The sequence below is a fragment of the Daucus carota genome, chromosome 7, assembly GCF_001625215.2.
Source record: "Daucus carota subsp. sativus chromosome 7, DH1 v3.0, whole genome shotgun sequence".
NCBI lineage: Eukaryota > Viridiplantae > Streptophyta > Magnoliopsida > Apiales > Apiaceae > Daucus > Daucus carota.
Window position 1 is genome coordinate 38,190,569 of NC_030387.2, and position 17,499 is coordinate 38,208,067.

General features: G+C 34.8%; 3 protein-coding genes across 5 annotated transcripts; all 3 read right to left on the bottom strand.

Annotated features, from left to right (window-relative positions):
- Positions 1–488: 488 nt before the first annotated feature.
- Positions 489–4,940, bottom strand: LOC108193785 (uncharacterized). The gene is made up of 3 exons (XM_017360605.2): positions 4,715–4,940; positions 2,938–3,219; positions 489–2,551 (listed from the first exon to the last, which is right to left on the bottom strand). Exons 1-3 carry the CDS (start codon positions 4,721–4,723, stop codon positions 764–766), a joined length of 2,079 nt encoding a protein of 692 aa, XP_017216094.1. The 5' UTR covers positions 4,724–4,940; the 3' UTR covers positions 489–763.
- A 4,020-nt stretch (positions 4,941–8,960) lies between these two features.
- Positions 8,961–13,812, bottom strand: LOC108196391 (uncharacterized). 3 transcript variants are annotated; one of them, XR_001801762.2, is made up of 5 exons: positions 13,470–13,807; positions 11,688–11,972; positions 9,783–11,306; positions 9,597–9,656; positions 8,961–9,470 (listed from the first exon to the last, which is right to left on the bottom strand). XR_001801762.2 is itself a non-coding variant. In XM_017363659.2 (3 exons), the coding sequence occupies exons 1-3, from the start codon at positions 13,476–13,478 to the stop codon at positions 11,028–11,030; spliced, it is 573 nt and encodes a 190-aa protein (XP_017219148.1). In that variant the 5' UTR covers positions 13,479–13,812; the 3' UTR covers positions 9,690–11,027. The 3 variants fall into 3 exon arrangements, 2 of the variants coding, with proteins under 2 accessions (XP_017219148.1, XP_063936833.1); XM_017363659.2 differs by lacking the exons at positions 8,961–9,470; positions 9,597–9,656 and having other exon boundaries at positions 9,690–11,306; positions 13,470–13,812; XM_064080763.1 differs by lacking the exons at positions 8,961–9,470; positions 9,597–9,656 and having other exon boundaries at positions 9,690–11,306.
- Positions 13,813–15,396: 1,584 nt separating this feature from the next.
- On the bottom strand, positions 15,397–16,940 carry LOC135146692 (uncharacterized). The gene is made up of 2 exons (XM_064081605.1): positions 16,158–16,940; positions 15,397–15,876 (listed from the first exon to the last, which is right to left on the bottom strand). The coding sequence occupies exons 1-2, from the start codon at positions 16,329–16,331 to the stop codon at positions 15,649–15,651; spliced, it is 402 nt and encodes a 133-aa protein (XP_063937675.1). The 5' UTR covers positions 16,332–16,940; the 3' UTR covers positions 15,397–15,648.
- Between the last annotated feature and the right edge of the window lie 559 nt (positions 16,941–17,499).

Sequence of the window (17,499 nt, forward strand, 5' to 3'; positions counted from 1 at the left end):
GAAAGACGGAAGCCATTTTTCCTACATGTTTTTATATGGTAAAGCTTCTGTTCTGCTTTCATGTTGCGCTCGCTATCATTTTAAACATTCTTAAAGCTATGAATTATAAAAATAATTTGGTAACTCAAGGTTACAGAGTTGGGCAGAAATTCAAACCAACTCAGTCTAGAAATAAGCCAAGTTTGAGCATGATTTTCGGACTTTAAAATTCTTTTAGACTCGACTCAATTGAAAAAAAATGCTCGAACTTGAACTTGAAGAACTCAAATTCGACTCGCTCCAACTTGAATTACAGCCTGCCAGCGGCATCAAAGAAGCAAATTTGCTGCAACAAGGAATTACTTTAACAAACACCAGGTATGTGCCTAATTAAGAACAGTTCACAAACGACCTAGCAACCAAGGGGAACACAACCTCATGTATTCACTGAAAACCTTCATCCAATATATTTTGCTCGTATGGATCTAATCAAAGATGTCACAGTAAGCTAGTAATAATATACCAAGGATAAACCGGAAATTTTCACAAAATATTACACAGGACAGAAAGATTTTTGTATAGAACAACAAACCACAGTTTTAAATTTTTTTCCTAAAATGTAACTGGAAGAAAAGAAACTCCGACAACTTTACCTCAACGCTAACATTAAATAAAAGAAAAGAAACTCCGACAACTTTACCTCAACCCTAATATTAAATAAAAGAAAAGAAACTCTGAGAACTTTACCTTAAGTCTAACATTAAATAAACGAACTTTCTAATAACTAGGCCACAAGCCTAAGTACAGCCAACCTAAGAGCATGATCGGAAGCAGGGCGTCTATGACCAGTTTGCCGTTTGTTTCTCCTTCCCCAATTTGGTAGGCGCCTTTCCAGGGAATCCAGTTTAGCATCAGCCATTTGCTGCTTTAGGTACGAGCACATCAGATGCTGCAGAGTGGGCTCACTATTCTGCTTCTTTCCCTTTTTCTGCTCGTTTTTGCTTGATTTTTTCTTTCCCAGCCTCGCTTTACTTTCATTTTCCCTCAGCCAACTAATAGTACGGTTCTCCAGAGGCACCTCTTGCATCGACGGGGAGGTCATGTGAGGTTGGATATCTCCTTGCATCGTTTTCTGTGACTTTGTCCTCCTAGTTCGCTTCCGCTTTGGCGGACTTGATGATGTGGCCGCAGCTATTCGTTTCTTGTTTCCAGTACTTTTAGAGCAATATCCTCCCAGCTTTGTCTCTTCCATGACCGGTGTTAGGGCTGCAAAGTTATTGAACCCATCAGCTACGAGCTCACTGTGTTTACTATAAGCTATGCGACCTTGAACTGTCTCATCTTCTTTCAAAACATTTTCTGCATAACAAACAACTTCTGAAAACCACTTTAAGCATTGGGCAGAGTTTGATGAAATAAGAACCAGGGCCTCTGCTGCCTGCAGGGCAAGATCTTTTTGGTATTTGTCATCCTTTTCAGACAATTTGACAGAATCAGCAGGCTGCTTTTCCACTGAATTACCTCTAGGAGGTGAAGCCTCCTTGTTCTGTGGACTCACAGGTGGCTCCAAATTAATATCTGCCATGCTTCTTTTCTCCATTTCCACCTGTGATGATCCATCTTCAATTGGGTAGGAATTCAAGTCAATCTGATATCTTGGATTATATGTCAAGTTTCTGCTCAGACAAATACTGTTTAGGCTATTGTTCCCAATTGATAATGTTGCATTCTTACTCGATGATGCATGTGTGTCAAAGGGTTTGGTGGGAGACATAAGATGGTTCGAAGATGTGTGCTCGTGTTGCCTAGACAGTTTCTTCAGATACAAATCCTCTGAGTGAATTTCAAGATCCTTTCCTATCTGCATACGAGCATTTTCCTTTGTCTGAACTTGGAACACCATGTTTGGCATTTGGGCGTAGGACCGCGCCAAATGCGGTTCCGCCATGATGCTCGTACCCAAGGGCAGGGAACTTGAGGAATATAGAGGCCCTTTTTGGTTGATTAGGGAAGTCTTGTTCCATCCAGCCAGATCTGTTATAGTTGGTATGAAGTTAGTTCGAGATGAATTCCCTTCTGAAGGATTCAACTGATCTTTGCAGACGGGAATTTTACTGTCTTTCAGATGGCAAACAGCAGAAAGATCCTTAATAGCATAGTCCGGCACCTTGGAGACACCCGAAACAGTTCCATTTCTGAACCTCTCCTCTTCACGGTCAATGTACTCATTACCTGGGAGTTTAAGATCGAATGTTCTTTTCCTGATCTCTTTGCTGCTGCATGGCAAGAATACGTTGTCTTTCAGGCTGCTTGCAACAATGGAAGTGTTTGGAGCTGCTTGCATGCTCTTCCCATCATCAAAGTTGATGATTGTTGAAGACCAATGGTACCTTGGATCCACTAAACTAGAGTTGGGAACTTGGCATGTTTGATTTGATTGAGATAGACCTCCAAACATGATTGGATTAGTCTTTGATGTCTTCCCTTCTATATTATTTGTAGTGAGTCTTTTCATTCTGATTTCATCCATTAGCTCCCGTTGTCTTCCATGTACACGATGCAGTTCACTGAGCTGTGAAAAAAAAAAAAGATAAACATTTCAGATACGGGAAGTCGGTCAATTTGTGAAAGATTTATACTGACAGAGAATAACTACTTGCTAAAAGGGATCATCTTTTTCTAGGCCAAGAAAATGCCACCAGAAAGAACTTAACTAAAAGTCTACAAAACAAACACCTTGAGAACTTGTAAGGTTATATGATGGTTGAATTATGATCAAAAGTGCTAATTTGTAAGAAGGATAACACTACACATCTATTAAAAAAAGAATTGCAAATTAATTTGAACTGCAGATACAAAAATGTTTCTGAACAAATGATTCAGGCATTCAGCATTTAAACAATTAAGGTAACTGAGGCATGTAGCATTCAACAATAAGGCTGTGACCTAACTATATACCTGATGCTTAAATGTGGCTTCTTGTTCTAGCATAATATTCCTTATCATTTCCTTCTCGTGATCTTGAAGCTGGCTTGCGTTAGAAGGTGGATATAGATTATTGTAGCCATCTCCAGCTATCTGTAACTGATCATTATGATGCGATGTTCTGCTATGTCCACTTGTTTGTACCTGATCGTTATCAAGCAGTGGTCTGTTGCTACCACTCGCACGAAGATCTTTGGTGGCGCTGCAGACAGGGAGGTAGCTGGGAAACTGCATCTCTGATTTAGATTCTGGCATCTGCAATGGCAAAAAGAAATGCACAAGTTCTCTTAAAATGATGATGGACAATAAGAAGTAAACAAGCTGCAAACGATAATAAAGCAACATATGACTAATACATCAAGAGTAATAAATAATATGAGTTTCTTGTAAAATTCTCAGAAATTGAAGTGTAATATATATACATATATATGACTGCTATTCTAGGAGTGTATATACCACAAAAGTAACAATGAATCTAGGGCCTCGAGCTTTGGAAAAATAGATTACGTAACACATTTAATGCATATTAGGTATTCAAACAGGGTTCAACAATCGATTCTTAAAAGTTGACGTAGCACAACAGTTATCTGCAATGAAAATGACAAAAGTGTTTAAAACGTCAACAAGGGATATTCTTAATTTCCCATACACGGAAATAAGTTTACTAAAATAAGAAGTACGACTTAAACTTCAAACAAAAAGCTTCTGATATAATAAAATCTTATTTAATAGGCCAAATTCATTCCAAAATTGTATAGCTTGAATACGTCGTCAGTGGATGTAGTAGAAGACATGTTCTATCTAGGGCACAGGCTTAAATGAAGGGCACTCCACCAAACATTAGAAAACCTTCTGAACATTCAGCACATAAAAGCTTCTGTAATTAGTTACACATTCAGCACATAAAAGCTTCTGTAATTAGTAATACAAGTATACAACTCCAAATTCTGGGCACAGGTTAGAAAAGTACATCAGAAAGTACACCAACAGTATCTTGGGCTGCAAAGTCTGAACCTTCATCACTAAAACTTGTTATAAACAACAGCAAAATAAAATATTTTTTTCCAAAAAATTATAAAAAAATAATTAAAATGTTTTACAAATTTACAATTCACAATATGAATGCATGATTAAGAAAATTAATCTACTGAAACATGGCACCACTATATCATCTCTATCTGGATGCAATAGTAAAAGCTCTCACCACCATTGTTCAGATGATGAACTGCCCAAACAAGGGTGAAAAAATTCGAAAAGCAAACTAATTTCATCACCACAATTCACAAAATTGACCAACAATCCTCAATCAAGAAAGATAGATAGAGGTCTATCCACAATCACTTCACATCCCAGACATTGTCAAAACACACAGAATCAAACTAAAAAGATAAAATCATAAAAGAACTTCAAAAACCAAAAAGATGAAGGCTTTACTAGTTTGACTGAAGAAGAAAACAGACTTAAAGACCCTTTACACTTTTAACAGATCCAACCATCAAAATTAAAACCATCTAAAGCCCAAAAAAAAAAGAAATCAATTTGTGCATTAACAGAATTTTACATACAAATTTGTGCATTCAGAGAATTATACACACAGACCAACAGATACACAACCACAGGCAAAGATTAACAAGCATCCACAACTTCACACAAACACAAAATCATAATTAAATGAATAAAGAATCAAGAAAAAGATGAGATAAATAAAAACAAGAGAAAAGAATTATCAGAAAATCTCTCTGACACTCACCTTAGTCATATGAAGAGAATCAGCCACTGTGAGAGACAGACCAGAGATGCAGCAATGACCCACAAGATGGTTGTTTTATTGAGCAGTAAAGAGCTTGTGAGGAGCTCAAAACCCGAGGAGAATCAGAAGCAGAGACCCATTACCCGGAAAACATGGCACAGAACTATGAGAACTCAAATGGGTTTTTATCAAGAAGGCTTGCAAGAGAGAGAAGTTAGATATCCATGAAGCTTCAGAGAATATTATATTTTATGTATATAACACAAATGTATGTATCTGTGAGTATAGAAAAGATTAAAGTAAGAGAGATTTGGATCTGCTGGGGCCGGTTGTATTTATCATATTACATATGTGAGAGAGAGAGAGAGAAGAGAGAGAGAGGGGGAGGCTTATGAGAGAGAGATAGAGAGAGAGAGGGGCTTATGTGAGAGAGAGAGAGAGAGTGTGTGTGTGAGAGAGGGGCTTGTGTGAGCAGGAAATGAGATTTGTCAACATATGGTGGGGTCTTAGTCTATCTATTTCTTAGATTTTTAATCATATTTAAGAAATCTTTGGGTTTTAGTATTTTCCATAGATTTTATTTTAAAGAAAGTGCAAGAGAGAGTTGGGTCATGGACTCATAGGTGTGTATTAGATTCTCTCTACCAACCTTATTACCTTATCCCACAAACAAAACCTTGTATCAGTTTCTGAGTTCCATTGTCCAGGTCCTTTCAAGATTTTTATGGTGTTGTACACACACAGTCATTTTCCTTAAAACAAGTACTTGGCCTGATTGCATAGCAGCTAATTAGGGCCGCAGCAATAATCGATTTTCAACCCAAAAAAACTGCTGGATAATAAAAAATATTTTATTTTTTTCCTGAAAATACGATATTCCTCATATTTTTATCAAAAATAAGGAGTTACTCTAACGTAGAAGGTGAGAAAATCACCTATGTTACATAAGCAGACCGAACTCAAAAAATATAAGGGCTGTTTGGGTGAATTTAAAATAAGTGCTTCTTGCCTAAAATAAAAAAGTGGAGTAGAAGTTAGAAGCGACTTATAAGTGATTAAAGTGTTTGGCAAATAAGTAGAAGTCCGGAGACAAAAGTTAGCATTCGTAGTTTTTTTTATAAATGCTTCTTGACTTATTACACAAACGGTATGAATAAATGCTTCCAACTTATAACCGAGAAGTTGGGCTTTTAATGAGGTAAACAAACACCCACATAAGCTTTCTAGGTGTGAATACTAGGTGATAATGTTATCTTTCAATTTAATAATTATTTTTTTGAAATATTTTTATTAGCTAATCGATGAGATTCAACAAACGTTATATCTTTGATAACATGAGTCTAAAATATTTTTAAAAAAATCTGAAACGGGTTGATACAATTCACTCGTATACAATTTGATCTCAAATATAAACAGCTGTTTTTTGTGAAACCGAAAATATGAACTATGTGAAACATACAGCCACTCTATCCATTTGAGTCGATTATCATGCACCAAAAGGAACGTCCAGAAGGTCCATGCGGTTGCTTCCAACAACGTAAGTTCGCAATAAAGATATAAAATACAAAACTTTTGAAATCACCTCACGTTTATTTTCGTGTACCACTTTATTTCAAATATTACAAAGCATATATAACAATCCTAATCTGCTTCCAAAATGTGAAAGTTGTATTCTTCATCCGTCCGAGATTTTCTTATATGTTTGGGACAGAGCCTTGTTAATATTTTTATATATTTTAATTTTATAAATATTTTAAAACAAATTTTCTTATATTAATATTTAACTTTTATTCATAAATAAAATTTTAAAAAGGTTATGAAATTATTTTTATAGTAATTTTAAATGTGTGACAAACAATATAAAAAAACTTTATAGAAATGAGTGAGCGTGAGCGTGAGAGAGTATATAATTTCAAGTATAACAAGAAATAATCAACAATTCTACTTATATTTAAAAAAAATGATATAGCCATTGCTAACAAGTATTTTAATATTTCTTCAAAAAAATATAAGTATTTCAATATACTTTAAGTCAATATACTTATATAAAGGAGAAGCGAGGAGCGTGTAGATGGCGCCTCTCACATCGCTCCATTCTATTTTTCTAATTTTCTAGAATTTTTGAATGAAAAATATCAAAAATTAGAATTACTTTTTTTAGTTTCGGATATATTGGAAGCAAGTTTCAGAATCTGATTTTGTTTCAGATTATTTATAGAAAAAATTAGAACTACTTATTTTAGTTTCGGATATATTAGAAGCAAGTTTCAGAATCTGATTTTGTTTCAGATTATTTATGGAATATAGTAGCTTGAAAGTTTAAATCTTATTTTGTGTTTTCAAATTATTTATGGAATATAGCAGCTTGAAAGTTTTAATCTGATTTTGTTTCAGATTATTTAATTTTGGGAAATAGTAGCACACAAGTCTCTCTGTACCTATAAATACCCCTTGTAGGGTTTTGGATCATCTAAATACAATCTACTCTCTCTCAATACCACAACCCTACCTCTCTGGTGACAGTTCTCTTGCTCGATTTCTAACTCGGTGGTGCCGGTCTTCTGCAACGATAAGTGAAAGTTGTTTATACGGTATTAAAAAATAAATAAAAATTGTTGCAAGTAAAGGTAGTTATAGACTGCTATGTTGGAGTCGACAAATCCAAACGCAGGAGAAGAATGTAGTCTTGACATGATATTGATGGATGATATCAATAAATTAATTATTAGTGATGTATGTTTGTTGGTTATTCTTTTATAATATTTGTTTATTCATCGTACGTGTTTGTTGTTGTTAATTTTTTATATGATTTATTTTGTACACTGGAAAAAATTATTTACGCATTATCTGTTTGTTCCGTTTAAGCAACTTTTAAGTGATGACTGTTCATACAGTATTAAAAAATAAAGGTTGTTACAAGCAAGGGGTAGTTATAGATCGCTATCTCACGGATTTAAGTTGGATGTTTTTGTGCACAATTAATCCAAAAAAATTGGATAAAGGTGACAACGTAAGAACATGATTACTTTCAACAAAAAAACACAAATAAAATTAAGATTCGTCGTATTTTAAATTGTTAATTACGTGTAAAAATTTATTCAACAACATGAATTATAGTCCAATTTTTGCAATTTTATATATTAGTATTGGTATTACATCAAAGTTTTTATAATATAAAATTTATTTTATTCTACAAATATTAATTTTTAATCATTAATATATTTTTTATAGATAACCACAAAATTATATTAAATCATTAATATAATTTTTATAGGCAGCCGCAACGCGCGACTTCCCAACTAGTTTCATATAAAGTACAAATAACGTTACTTAACAATGACTCAACACAAACAACTAATCAAAAATTATTATCTCAACAAATTCTTAATCAAATCATTTCAATAATTTTTTGAGAGCAAAATCATTTCAATAATTTAAATCATATAAATGTGCACGGCATGAAATTATATCAAAAAAATCAATAAATCATATGCCAAACCAAAATTCCACAAAAAATAATCAATACATAGTCATCATCCAATATCCAAGAACAAATAATTGATAACTTTAATAATAAATTTATTATATATTATATATAAACAAATAATTACTATAATTTTATGACTAAACATTTTAAAATCTCAGCTAAACCCTATCAACTAACATGGGAACTTAAATTTCAGAATTCCATATATATAGAGAACTCCATATGTGAGACATGCAGTATAGACCGACTTATCCATATAGCTGAAATCAGAATTACGAATAAACTGGGATGTCTTAGATTCGTCATAACCCGACTCATCGAGTCGAGCTAATTCAATGTCGTATGAAAAACCAAAACCACCAGCATATAATTGTTTATGGGTATTTTCCGTTTTTGTTGAGTTGGAAGGATTTTACTGATTTTGTGCATGTACCGGGGCCTTAATTACTAAAGAGATTTACCTAACGGAAGATCTTCACTTTGTGTGTACTTATGGACACGCACTAGAAAAATCGATTGTTTATTCGTCATAATAAAACACTGAAACTCAAACGATAATATCACCTGAATTCTTGACTTAACACGAATTTTTGTTTTGCTTTTTACCGGGTGCTTGCCATATGTGACCTACATTCTTATTTAGATGTCTTGATTAATTAATGAGAATTTCATATATTTCGTTTTGGGTCATAAATTGTCCAAATCCAATGTCTACAACACGCGACATGATCTACATGGCTTGTGCAAGTATTTAATCTGAATGTCTATCAAATTTAGTTAGAAATTAGCTTTTTGAACTCAAATCTTTCCGATTAAGCATAAAATCTATCAGACATTCCAGAAAAGGATTTTACAACATTGTAAAATAGTCGCAAATTCTCACAAATTTCTTCTACTCCCGGTCATGGTCACTGGGCGAACTTGTTTGGCATGATTTTCTTGCTCTAAAGATCAGAAACCATCTCTATAGAATAGAGCTGCATGAAGCATCTGCAAGGCTGCCTTCCCACTCGGACCGTTAACAAGACAAAGCTTCTTATTTTATGGAACACACAATTCATGGCATGCTTCCACATTTTTATGCATCCTCTGTGCTGAAACAGTCCAGTACAGAACCCCATTCCTAACGTACTTATCACTTATAACGTCCGTAACATCTTTAAGCTTGTCAAGAAAGATAACTTCCTATTAAAACCTAATTCCAGCGATGCATCCACAAGATATTCAGCAAAGAGCTCATCATCGTTTGGATGGGGTATATATGTAAACCTGAAAGGAAAAAAAAATTAGAAAATGTGTCAATTCAGATGTATCAGAAACGAGTTGAGTTTGATCCAATAAATTTTGCTCATACGGGTCTAATCAAACATATGTAATAGGCAAGTAAAGACATACCAAGCATAAACACAGATCCCGCAAATTATTTTTATGGTCCCCGCTAGCATGGACCTGGTCCTGGATTCGGAAATTTTCGCAAAACATTACATAGGACTGAAGCATTTTTGTATTCATAACAAACCACTGTTTTATATTCTTTTTCCTATAATCTAAATGGAAGAAAAGAAATTCCGACAACTTTACCTGAAGTCTAACATTAAATAAAAGAACTCTCCAATAACGGACCCTTAAATCTAAGTACAGCCAACCTAAGAGCATGATCAGAAGCGGGGCGTCTATGTCCAGTTTGCCGTTTGTTTCTCCTTCCCCAATCTGGAAGGCACCTTTTCAGAGAATCCAGTTTAGCATCAGCAGTTTGCTGCAACAAAGTGGGTTCACTATTGCGCTTCTTTCCCTTTTGCCGCTCATTTTTGCTTGATTTTCTCTTTCCCAGCCTCGCTTTACTTTCGTTTTTCCTCAACCAACTGATAGTACGAGTCTCCTCTGACACCTCTTGCCTCGATAGGGAGGTCATGCGAGGTAGAATATCTCCTTGCATTGCTTTCTGTGACATTATCTGCCTAGTTTTCTCCCTCCTTCTCGGACTTGATAATGTGGTTAGAGCTTTTCGTTTCCTGTTTCCGGTACTGTTATATTCTCCCAACTTTGTCTCTTCCATGAGCGGTGTTAAGGCTGCAAAGTTATTGAGCCCATCATCTACGAGCTCACTGTGTTTACTAACAGCTACATGACATTGAACTGTTTCATTTTCTTCGAGATGATTTTCTGCAGAAGTAACAATTTCTGCGAACCACTTTAAGCATTGGTCAGAGTTTGATGAAATTAGAACCAGGGCTTCTGCTGCCAGCAGGGCAAGATCTTTTTGATATTTGTCATCCTTTTCAGACTCACTAGGCTGCTTTTCCACTGATTTACCTCTAGGAGGTGAAGTCTCCTTGTTCTGCGGACTCACAGGTGGCTCCAAATTAATATTTGCTGCATTTCTTATCTCCACTTCCACCTGTGATGATTCATCTTCATTTGGGTAGGAATTCAAGTCAATCTGATATCTTGGATTAGATGCCAACTTTTCTCTCAGACAAATACTGTTATTTAGGCAATTGTTATCAATTGATAATGTTGCATTCTTACTCGATGATGCATGTGTGTCAAAGGGTTTGGTGGAAGACATAAGATGGTTCGTGTGCTCGCGCTGCCCAGAGAGTTTCTTCAGATGCAAATCCTTTGAGTGAATTTCAAGATCCTTTCCTATCTGTATATGATCATGTTCCTTTGTTTGAACTTGGAAGACCATGTTTGGCATTTGGGCGTAGGACTGCTCCAAATGCGGTTCTGCCATGATGCTCGTACCCAAGGGAAAGAAACTTGAGGAATATAGAGGCCCTTTTTGGTTGAGCAGGAACGTCTTGTTCCAGTCAGCCAGATCTGTTATAGTTGGTATACAGTTAGTTCGAGATGAATTCCCTTCTGAAGGATAATTAGCTTCAAGCCTTCAACGTTAATGGTTCTTGCAGGCCAATGACAGCTTGGATCCACCAAACTAAAGTTGGCAACTTGGAACGTCTGATTCGATTCAGATAGACCTCCAAACATGATCGGATTAGTCTTTGATATTTTCCCTTCTATATTATTTCCAGTGAGTCCTTTCATTCTCGTTTCATCCATTAGCTCCTGCTGTCTTCCATATACACGATGCAGTTCACTGACCTGTGAAGAAAATACACATTTCAGATACGTAAATTCAATCAATTTGTGAAAGATTTATACTGATAAAGAATAACTACTTGCTAAAATGGATCGTCTTTTTCTAGGCCAAGAAAGTGCCACCAGAAAGAACAACTAAAAGAGCCAACAGCCTTGAGAACTTATAGGGTCATATCATGGCCAAATTATGATCAAAACTGCTATTTTGTAAGAAGGATAACACTAGTTACACTACACATCTATTACAATAAAAAAATGCAAATTAATTTGAACTGCAGATAAAAAAGTGTTTCTGAGCAAATGATTCAGGCATTCAGCATTCAAGCACTAAAAGTCACCGAGGCATGTAGCATTTAACAATAAGGTTGCGATTTAACTATATACCTGATTTTTAAATGTGGCTTCATGTTCTAGCATAGTCTTCCTTACTATTTCCTTCAGGTGATCTTGAAGCTGGCTTGCGTTAGAAGATGGACAGAGATTATTGTAGCCATATCCAGCTATCTGTACCTGATCATTATGATGCCATGTTCGGCTATGTCCAAAAGTTTTTACCTGATCATTATTAAGTAGCAGTCTCCTGCTTCCACACGCAGGAAGATCTTTGGTGGTGCTGCAAACAGGAAGGTAGCTTGAAAACTGCATCTCTGATTTAAATTCTGGCATCATCTGCAATGGCAAAAAGAAATGCACAAGTTTTCTTAAAATGATAATGGACAATAAGAAGTAAACAAGCTGCAAAGGATAATAAAGCAACATATGATCAATACATCAAGAGTAATAAGTAATATGAGTTTCTTATAAAATTCTTAGGAATTGACGTGTGATATATATGACTGCTACACTAGGATGTATATACCACAAAAGTAATTATGAATCTAGGGCCTCAAGCTTTGGACCAATAGATTACATTACATATTTAATACATATTAGGCAATCAACAAGGTCAACAATCGAATCTTAAAGGGTGACGTAGCACAACAGTTATTTGCAACGAAGATGACAAAAGTGTTTAAAACGTCAAAAAGGGATATTCTTAACTTCCCATACCCGGAAATGAATTTACTAAAATAAGGAAGTATGACTTTAACTTCACACAAAAACCTTCTGATATAATCAAATCTTATTTAATAGACCAAATTCATTCCAAGAAATGTATAGCTTTCAAAACGTCATCCGTGGATGGAGTAGAAGACTCGTTCTATCTAGGGCACAAGCTTAACCGCAGGGCACTCCCCAAAAATCGGACATGAAATCATAAAGAATGAAAATATCTGTGATGAAAATGACAGAAGTGTATACGATAACAAGATAGAATATTTTTAACTTTCCACACAGGATCATCTATCTAATTACAAGGGAGGTACAAAATAGACTCCATTCGAAAACCTTCAGAAATTTCAGCACATAAAAGCTTCTGTGATTAGTAATACAAGCATACAACTCGAAACTCTGGGCACAGGTTAAGAAAAGTACATCAGAAAGTACACCAACAGTACCTTTGGCTGCAAAGTCTAAACATTTATCACTGAAACTTGTGCTCAGTAAATTAAAGCAAAATAAAATAATTAAAATGTATCACAATTCACAATATGAATGCATGATTAAGAAAATTAATCTACTGGAACATGGCACCATTAATTATATCATCAGTATCAACTATCAAGATTTATTAGTATTACCACCATAGTTCAGATTATGAGCCGTCCAACAAGGGCGAAAAAAATTGGAAATTCACAAAATTGACTAACAATCCCCAATTAAGAAAGATGGATAGAGGTCTATAATCAGTGAACATCACAGACATTGTCAAAACACACAGAATTAAAGTGAAAAGATAAGAACACAAAAGAACTTCAAAATCCAAAAAAGATGAAATCTTTACTACTTTGGATGCAAAAAAAAAAGAAGCTTTGAACACACTTTACACTTTAAAATATCCATCCATCAAAATCAAAACCATCAAAAGCAAAACAAAAAATAATTAAAAAAAAACTATGCATTAACAGAATTATACATACAACTTGAGCATTCACAGAATTATACATAACAGATACACATCTTCACATAAAAACACCAGATCAAAACCAAAGACAAATAAAAGTAATAAAGAATCAAGAAAAACAAGAGATGAAAAGAGAGAGAATTAGAAATACAAACACTCACCTTAGTCATATGAAGAGAATCCAGGCAAAAATACAGCAATGACCCACAAAATGGTTGTTTTATTGAGCAGTAAATAGCTTGTGAGGAGCTCGAAACCCGAGGAGAATCAGAAGCAGAGACCAAATGGCACAAACAAGCATGAAAGAATCCAAATGGGTTTTTATCAAAAGGGCTTATAAGTTACTATAAGAAAGAGAATACTTTGATATCCATGAAGCTTTAGAGAATATTATATTTTCTGTATAACATAAAATATAACAAAAATGGTATCTGTGAGTATATTAAGATTAAAGTAGAGAGATTTGGATCTGCTGGGGCCGGTTAGAGAGAGATGAGTGAGAGAGAGAGACCGAGAGAGATGAGAGAGAGAGGGGCTTATGTGAGCAGGGGCATAAGATTTGTCAACATATGGTGGGGTCCGTGTCTATCTATTTCTTGCTGTAGAATTTAATTACATTTAAGATAATATCTTTGCTTTTTATTATTTTCTTTAGATTTTATTTTAAGAAAGTGTAAGAGAAAGTTGGGTGTGTATTAGATTCTCTTTACCTACCTTATCCCACAAACAAAACGTTGTAGCCATTGACCAAAATATACTCCTATCATTTCGAAAAAGATATGCATTCAATATGAATATTTTTTTTAAAAATTGTTATAATTTTGAATATACAAATGCACGTACACAATTATAATAAAATTTGATAATGTCTAAAAATCCACCTTAAAGATTTAAAATCCAAAAATCTTAAACTAAAATTTTCTTAAACGCCACCCGGTTATATGCCATTTAATTTGAAATACAATTCTAAATAAAAAGTAATTTAAAAGTTTTTGGGACAATTTTTATATAATTAAGAAACATGACATTTGAATAAGCTATCTTCAAGAAAATATTATATACTAAACCAATGTCTAAAATAAAATATCATATTCTAAAAATCGACTAAAACAATTTATACTAAAATTATTAATAGAATAAATATCAATATTGCAGTAGCTCTATTATAATTTAAATATTTTATTTATAAATTACATAAGCTCAACCTGCTTAAAAATATTTGTACGTGATTCCTCAGGAGAGCTAATTCATTTACTGACTGAAAAATGATGGTTAATCACGTGTATGCAGACTATTTTTATATAATATATTAAATTTTTCAATATTTTATATATTATAACAGATCCTTATACCCACAAAAGTTAAGGCTAAAAAGTTTCGGGCCCGAGTAATACCCACAAAACTTTAAGCCTAAAAGTTTCAGCCTAAGGTACGGTTTGGGACCGCGGCTTTTTGTTGAAAAACAGTTTGGTAAATCTAAAAGCAGTTTTTTTAACAGCTTTTAGTTGAAAAGCAGTTTTTAGAAAAATCAGATCCTCTCATGTTTTTGGATTTTCAACTTTTGCAGAAGCTGTTACAAATTTCACTATCAAATCTCACCTGAAAAATTATTTTGTTTATATTATAACTCAAAATAAGCAAATATCAAAAATATTACCAAACAATTATCTGATTTCTACTACTTTTTTCACCGGCACTTTTTCTGACCGCACAACAATTTTTAACCGGACTCCCAGACAGACAAACCCAAGCCCACCATAAATCTCTTACAAGCATTTGCACCTATTTTGCCAAACCGTTATTTCTTATTCTCCTCTCTTTTGTTACATTTTTTTCGAGAATGATGGAGTTTGTTTTATCCTGCTATGTAATAGTATCTTTTTTAAGTCAAAAATTTCTATAATTAACGTTGAATGCAGAAAAATATAAGATTGGACGAACTTTAAAATCTTAATATATCTGTGAACAATACTTTCAGCTCAGGAGGTTCTATTTCATTTCCATTCAATCTAATCAAAAATAATAATTTTATTTTGATTTAGGTACCATGTACTCTTACTTAATATTTTCAGCATGTTCAGACTCATCTACAACAAAACATCCAGAACTATACTCAGATGCTGTAATACAAGCTCAATGTGGAGATGCTGAGATGCTCATATAATGCGAAGGAGCCAAAACAGCATTGGAACAGTACAGGAGTTTATCGAAACACCGGTTTGTTATTGCCTTTGTAGGGGTGGTGAGTCTGAAAAAGATAAGAGATGGCAGTGAAAAAAAAAACAGATCAAAAGAGGACTGGAAGAGACATTCAGTATGAAATGGTTTGGTTTCAGACTTTCAGCGAGTAGCAGATGGAGGGTATTTCTGAGCGTTTTTGAGAATCTTGGAGAGGGCAGCTTTGCCGAGATCAAGGCCACAAACATCAGCAAGCTGAACCAGGTAGAGCAGAACATCAGAAAGTTCTTCCTCTAGGTGTTCCTTTTCATCAGAACTCCAGTTTGGTAAGCCCTTTTCTACTTCTCCTTTCCACTGGAATATTTCAGACAGCTCTCCCACCTCGCCAACCTACAACAGATCGTATTAAACAATACATTGTGAAAGACAAAATGCATATGCATAAGCATAACATAATATAAGCAGAGATGAGATGATCCATAGCCACGCCTTATGCAGTCACACAAGTCCAGTGTAAGTACCCTGTACTAGTTTTTCGGTCCTTCAACAGGGAACGATGGCTTTTATCTTATACATATATAGCTTACCGCCTTGTATGTATAAGGATAAGCAGATAGAGAATACAGGAATTATACACTATGCGACTGAAATAGCTAGATCAGAATGCTTACAAGGGCTAGAAGGAGATTTCTGGGACTGTGATATTGCTCCCAATCTCTGACTCTAGCAAATTCAGCAAGCCTGGCTTTGAGTTCTTGAAGTGAAACATCCTTAACTTTCTCCGAGTGCTCTTGGGACTGGTCCATTTCCCTTCGATTGTGCACATAATACATGGTGACATGCATCTATTTAAAGACAAATGCTTTGCATAGGTGAGCTAGCCGCTAGGTATCTGGTTTACTGCTTTAGGTATCTAGGTATCAATATCTTCCAACTAAAACTTATACTTAGTGGAGGGACCTTAGAAACAATCTTCAAGTGAGGTTTGGCAAAGATGTTTCCATCTTTTCCAGCCATGACTTGATATCACTTACTTTTCGCTTTCAAATATCTTATCTACTTTGTACACTCTGCAGGTCCTCTAACATCATCCATGTTATATATAGTGCAATTCACCTCAGACATATTCTTCACCCTCGCGTAACTATACATGTTGTTTGAGACTCTAGTCCTTACTTCCCAAGTCCTAAGCTTTAGGTGTATTCAGTTCAACTTTGCTAGAAAGTGTATATTTCACCTAGAAATTAGAATAAAGCAGTACAGTATCGACAAATAAGCATCATTAACTTCCTATCCTCTGTGGAACATATCCCGGCAAGCATGGGCTGATATGGCAAACACTAAATCGCCAACAAATTATATCACCATGATAGATCACAATCCAAATGCGCCATGTTGCTTATAAAGACACCAAGGCTTTCAATCTATCACACGTTTTTCTCCCCCAACCAACCCACAAGTTGAAACAGACAACTAGTGTAGTTGTGCAGGATAAGATGGATAGAAACATAGAAATTTATGGCCAATAGGAAGTTCTATTTATGCCCTATATGATGTTCTGCAGTTCTACTTATGACAATGATAGCAACCAAGATGTTTTGCAACTAAACTCAGCCACTAGTCCCTTAACTTTAAAGGGACACAGGACACTTTACTTCGCTAGCTTTTGCACATTTTTCTAAAGGAATTTTCAGAAATATTAGGCTCTTGATATCTTACTTTGATCCTACACTTCAGCCACTAGCTGATACTGCATAAAATCTCTCTTTTTAGTTATAAAGATGTTTGTGGAAGGCATAATTTTGAAAATATACAGCCTTTTTGGAGTAATGCTCCAGGAGAACATTATTATGCTTACAGCTTAGAGCATCTCCGAGGGGCGTCACCCCTTACCTATATCTCATCTAGATGGCAAGATTAAGGGATTTTGTTCCAAAACTCATCTCCAACCATTCCCTCCTTACCTCTATTTTTTAGGTGAGAGAAATTGAATATTATTTTTTAATATATAGG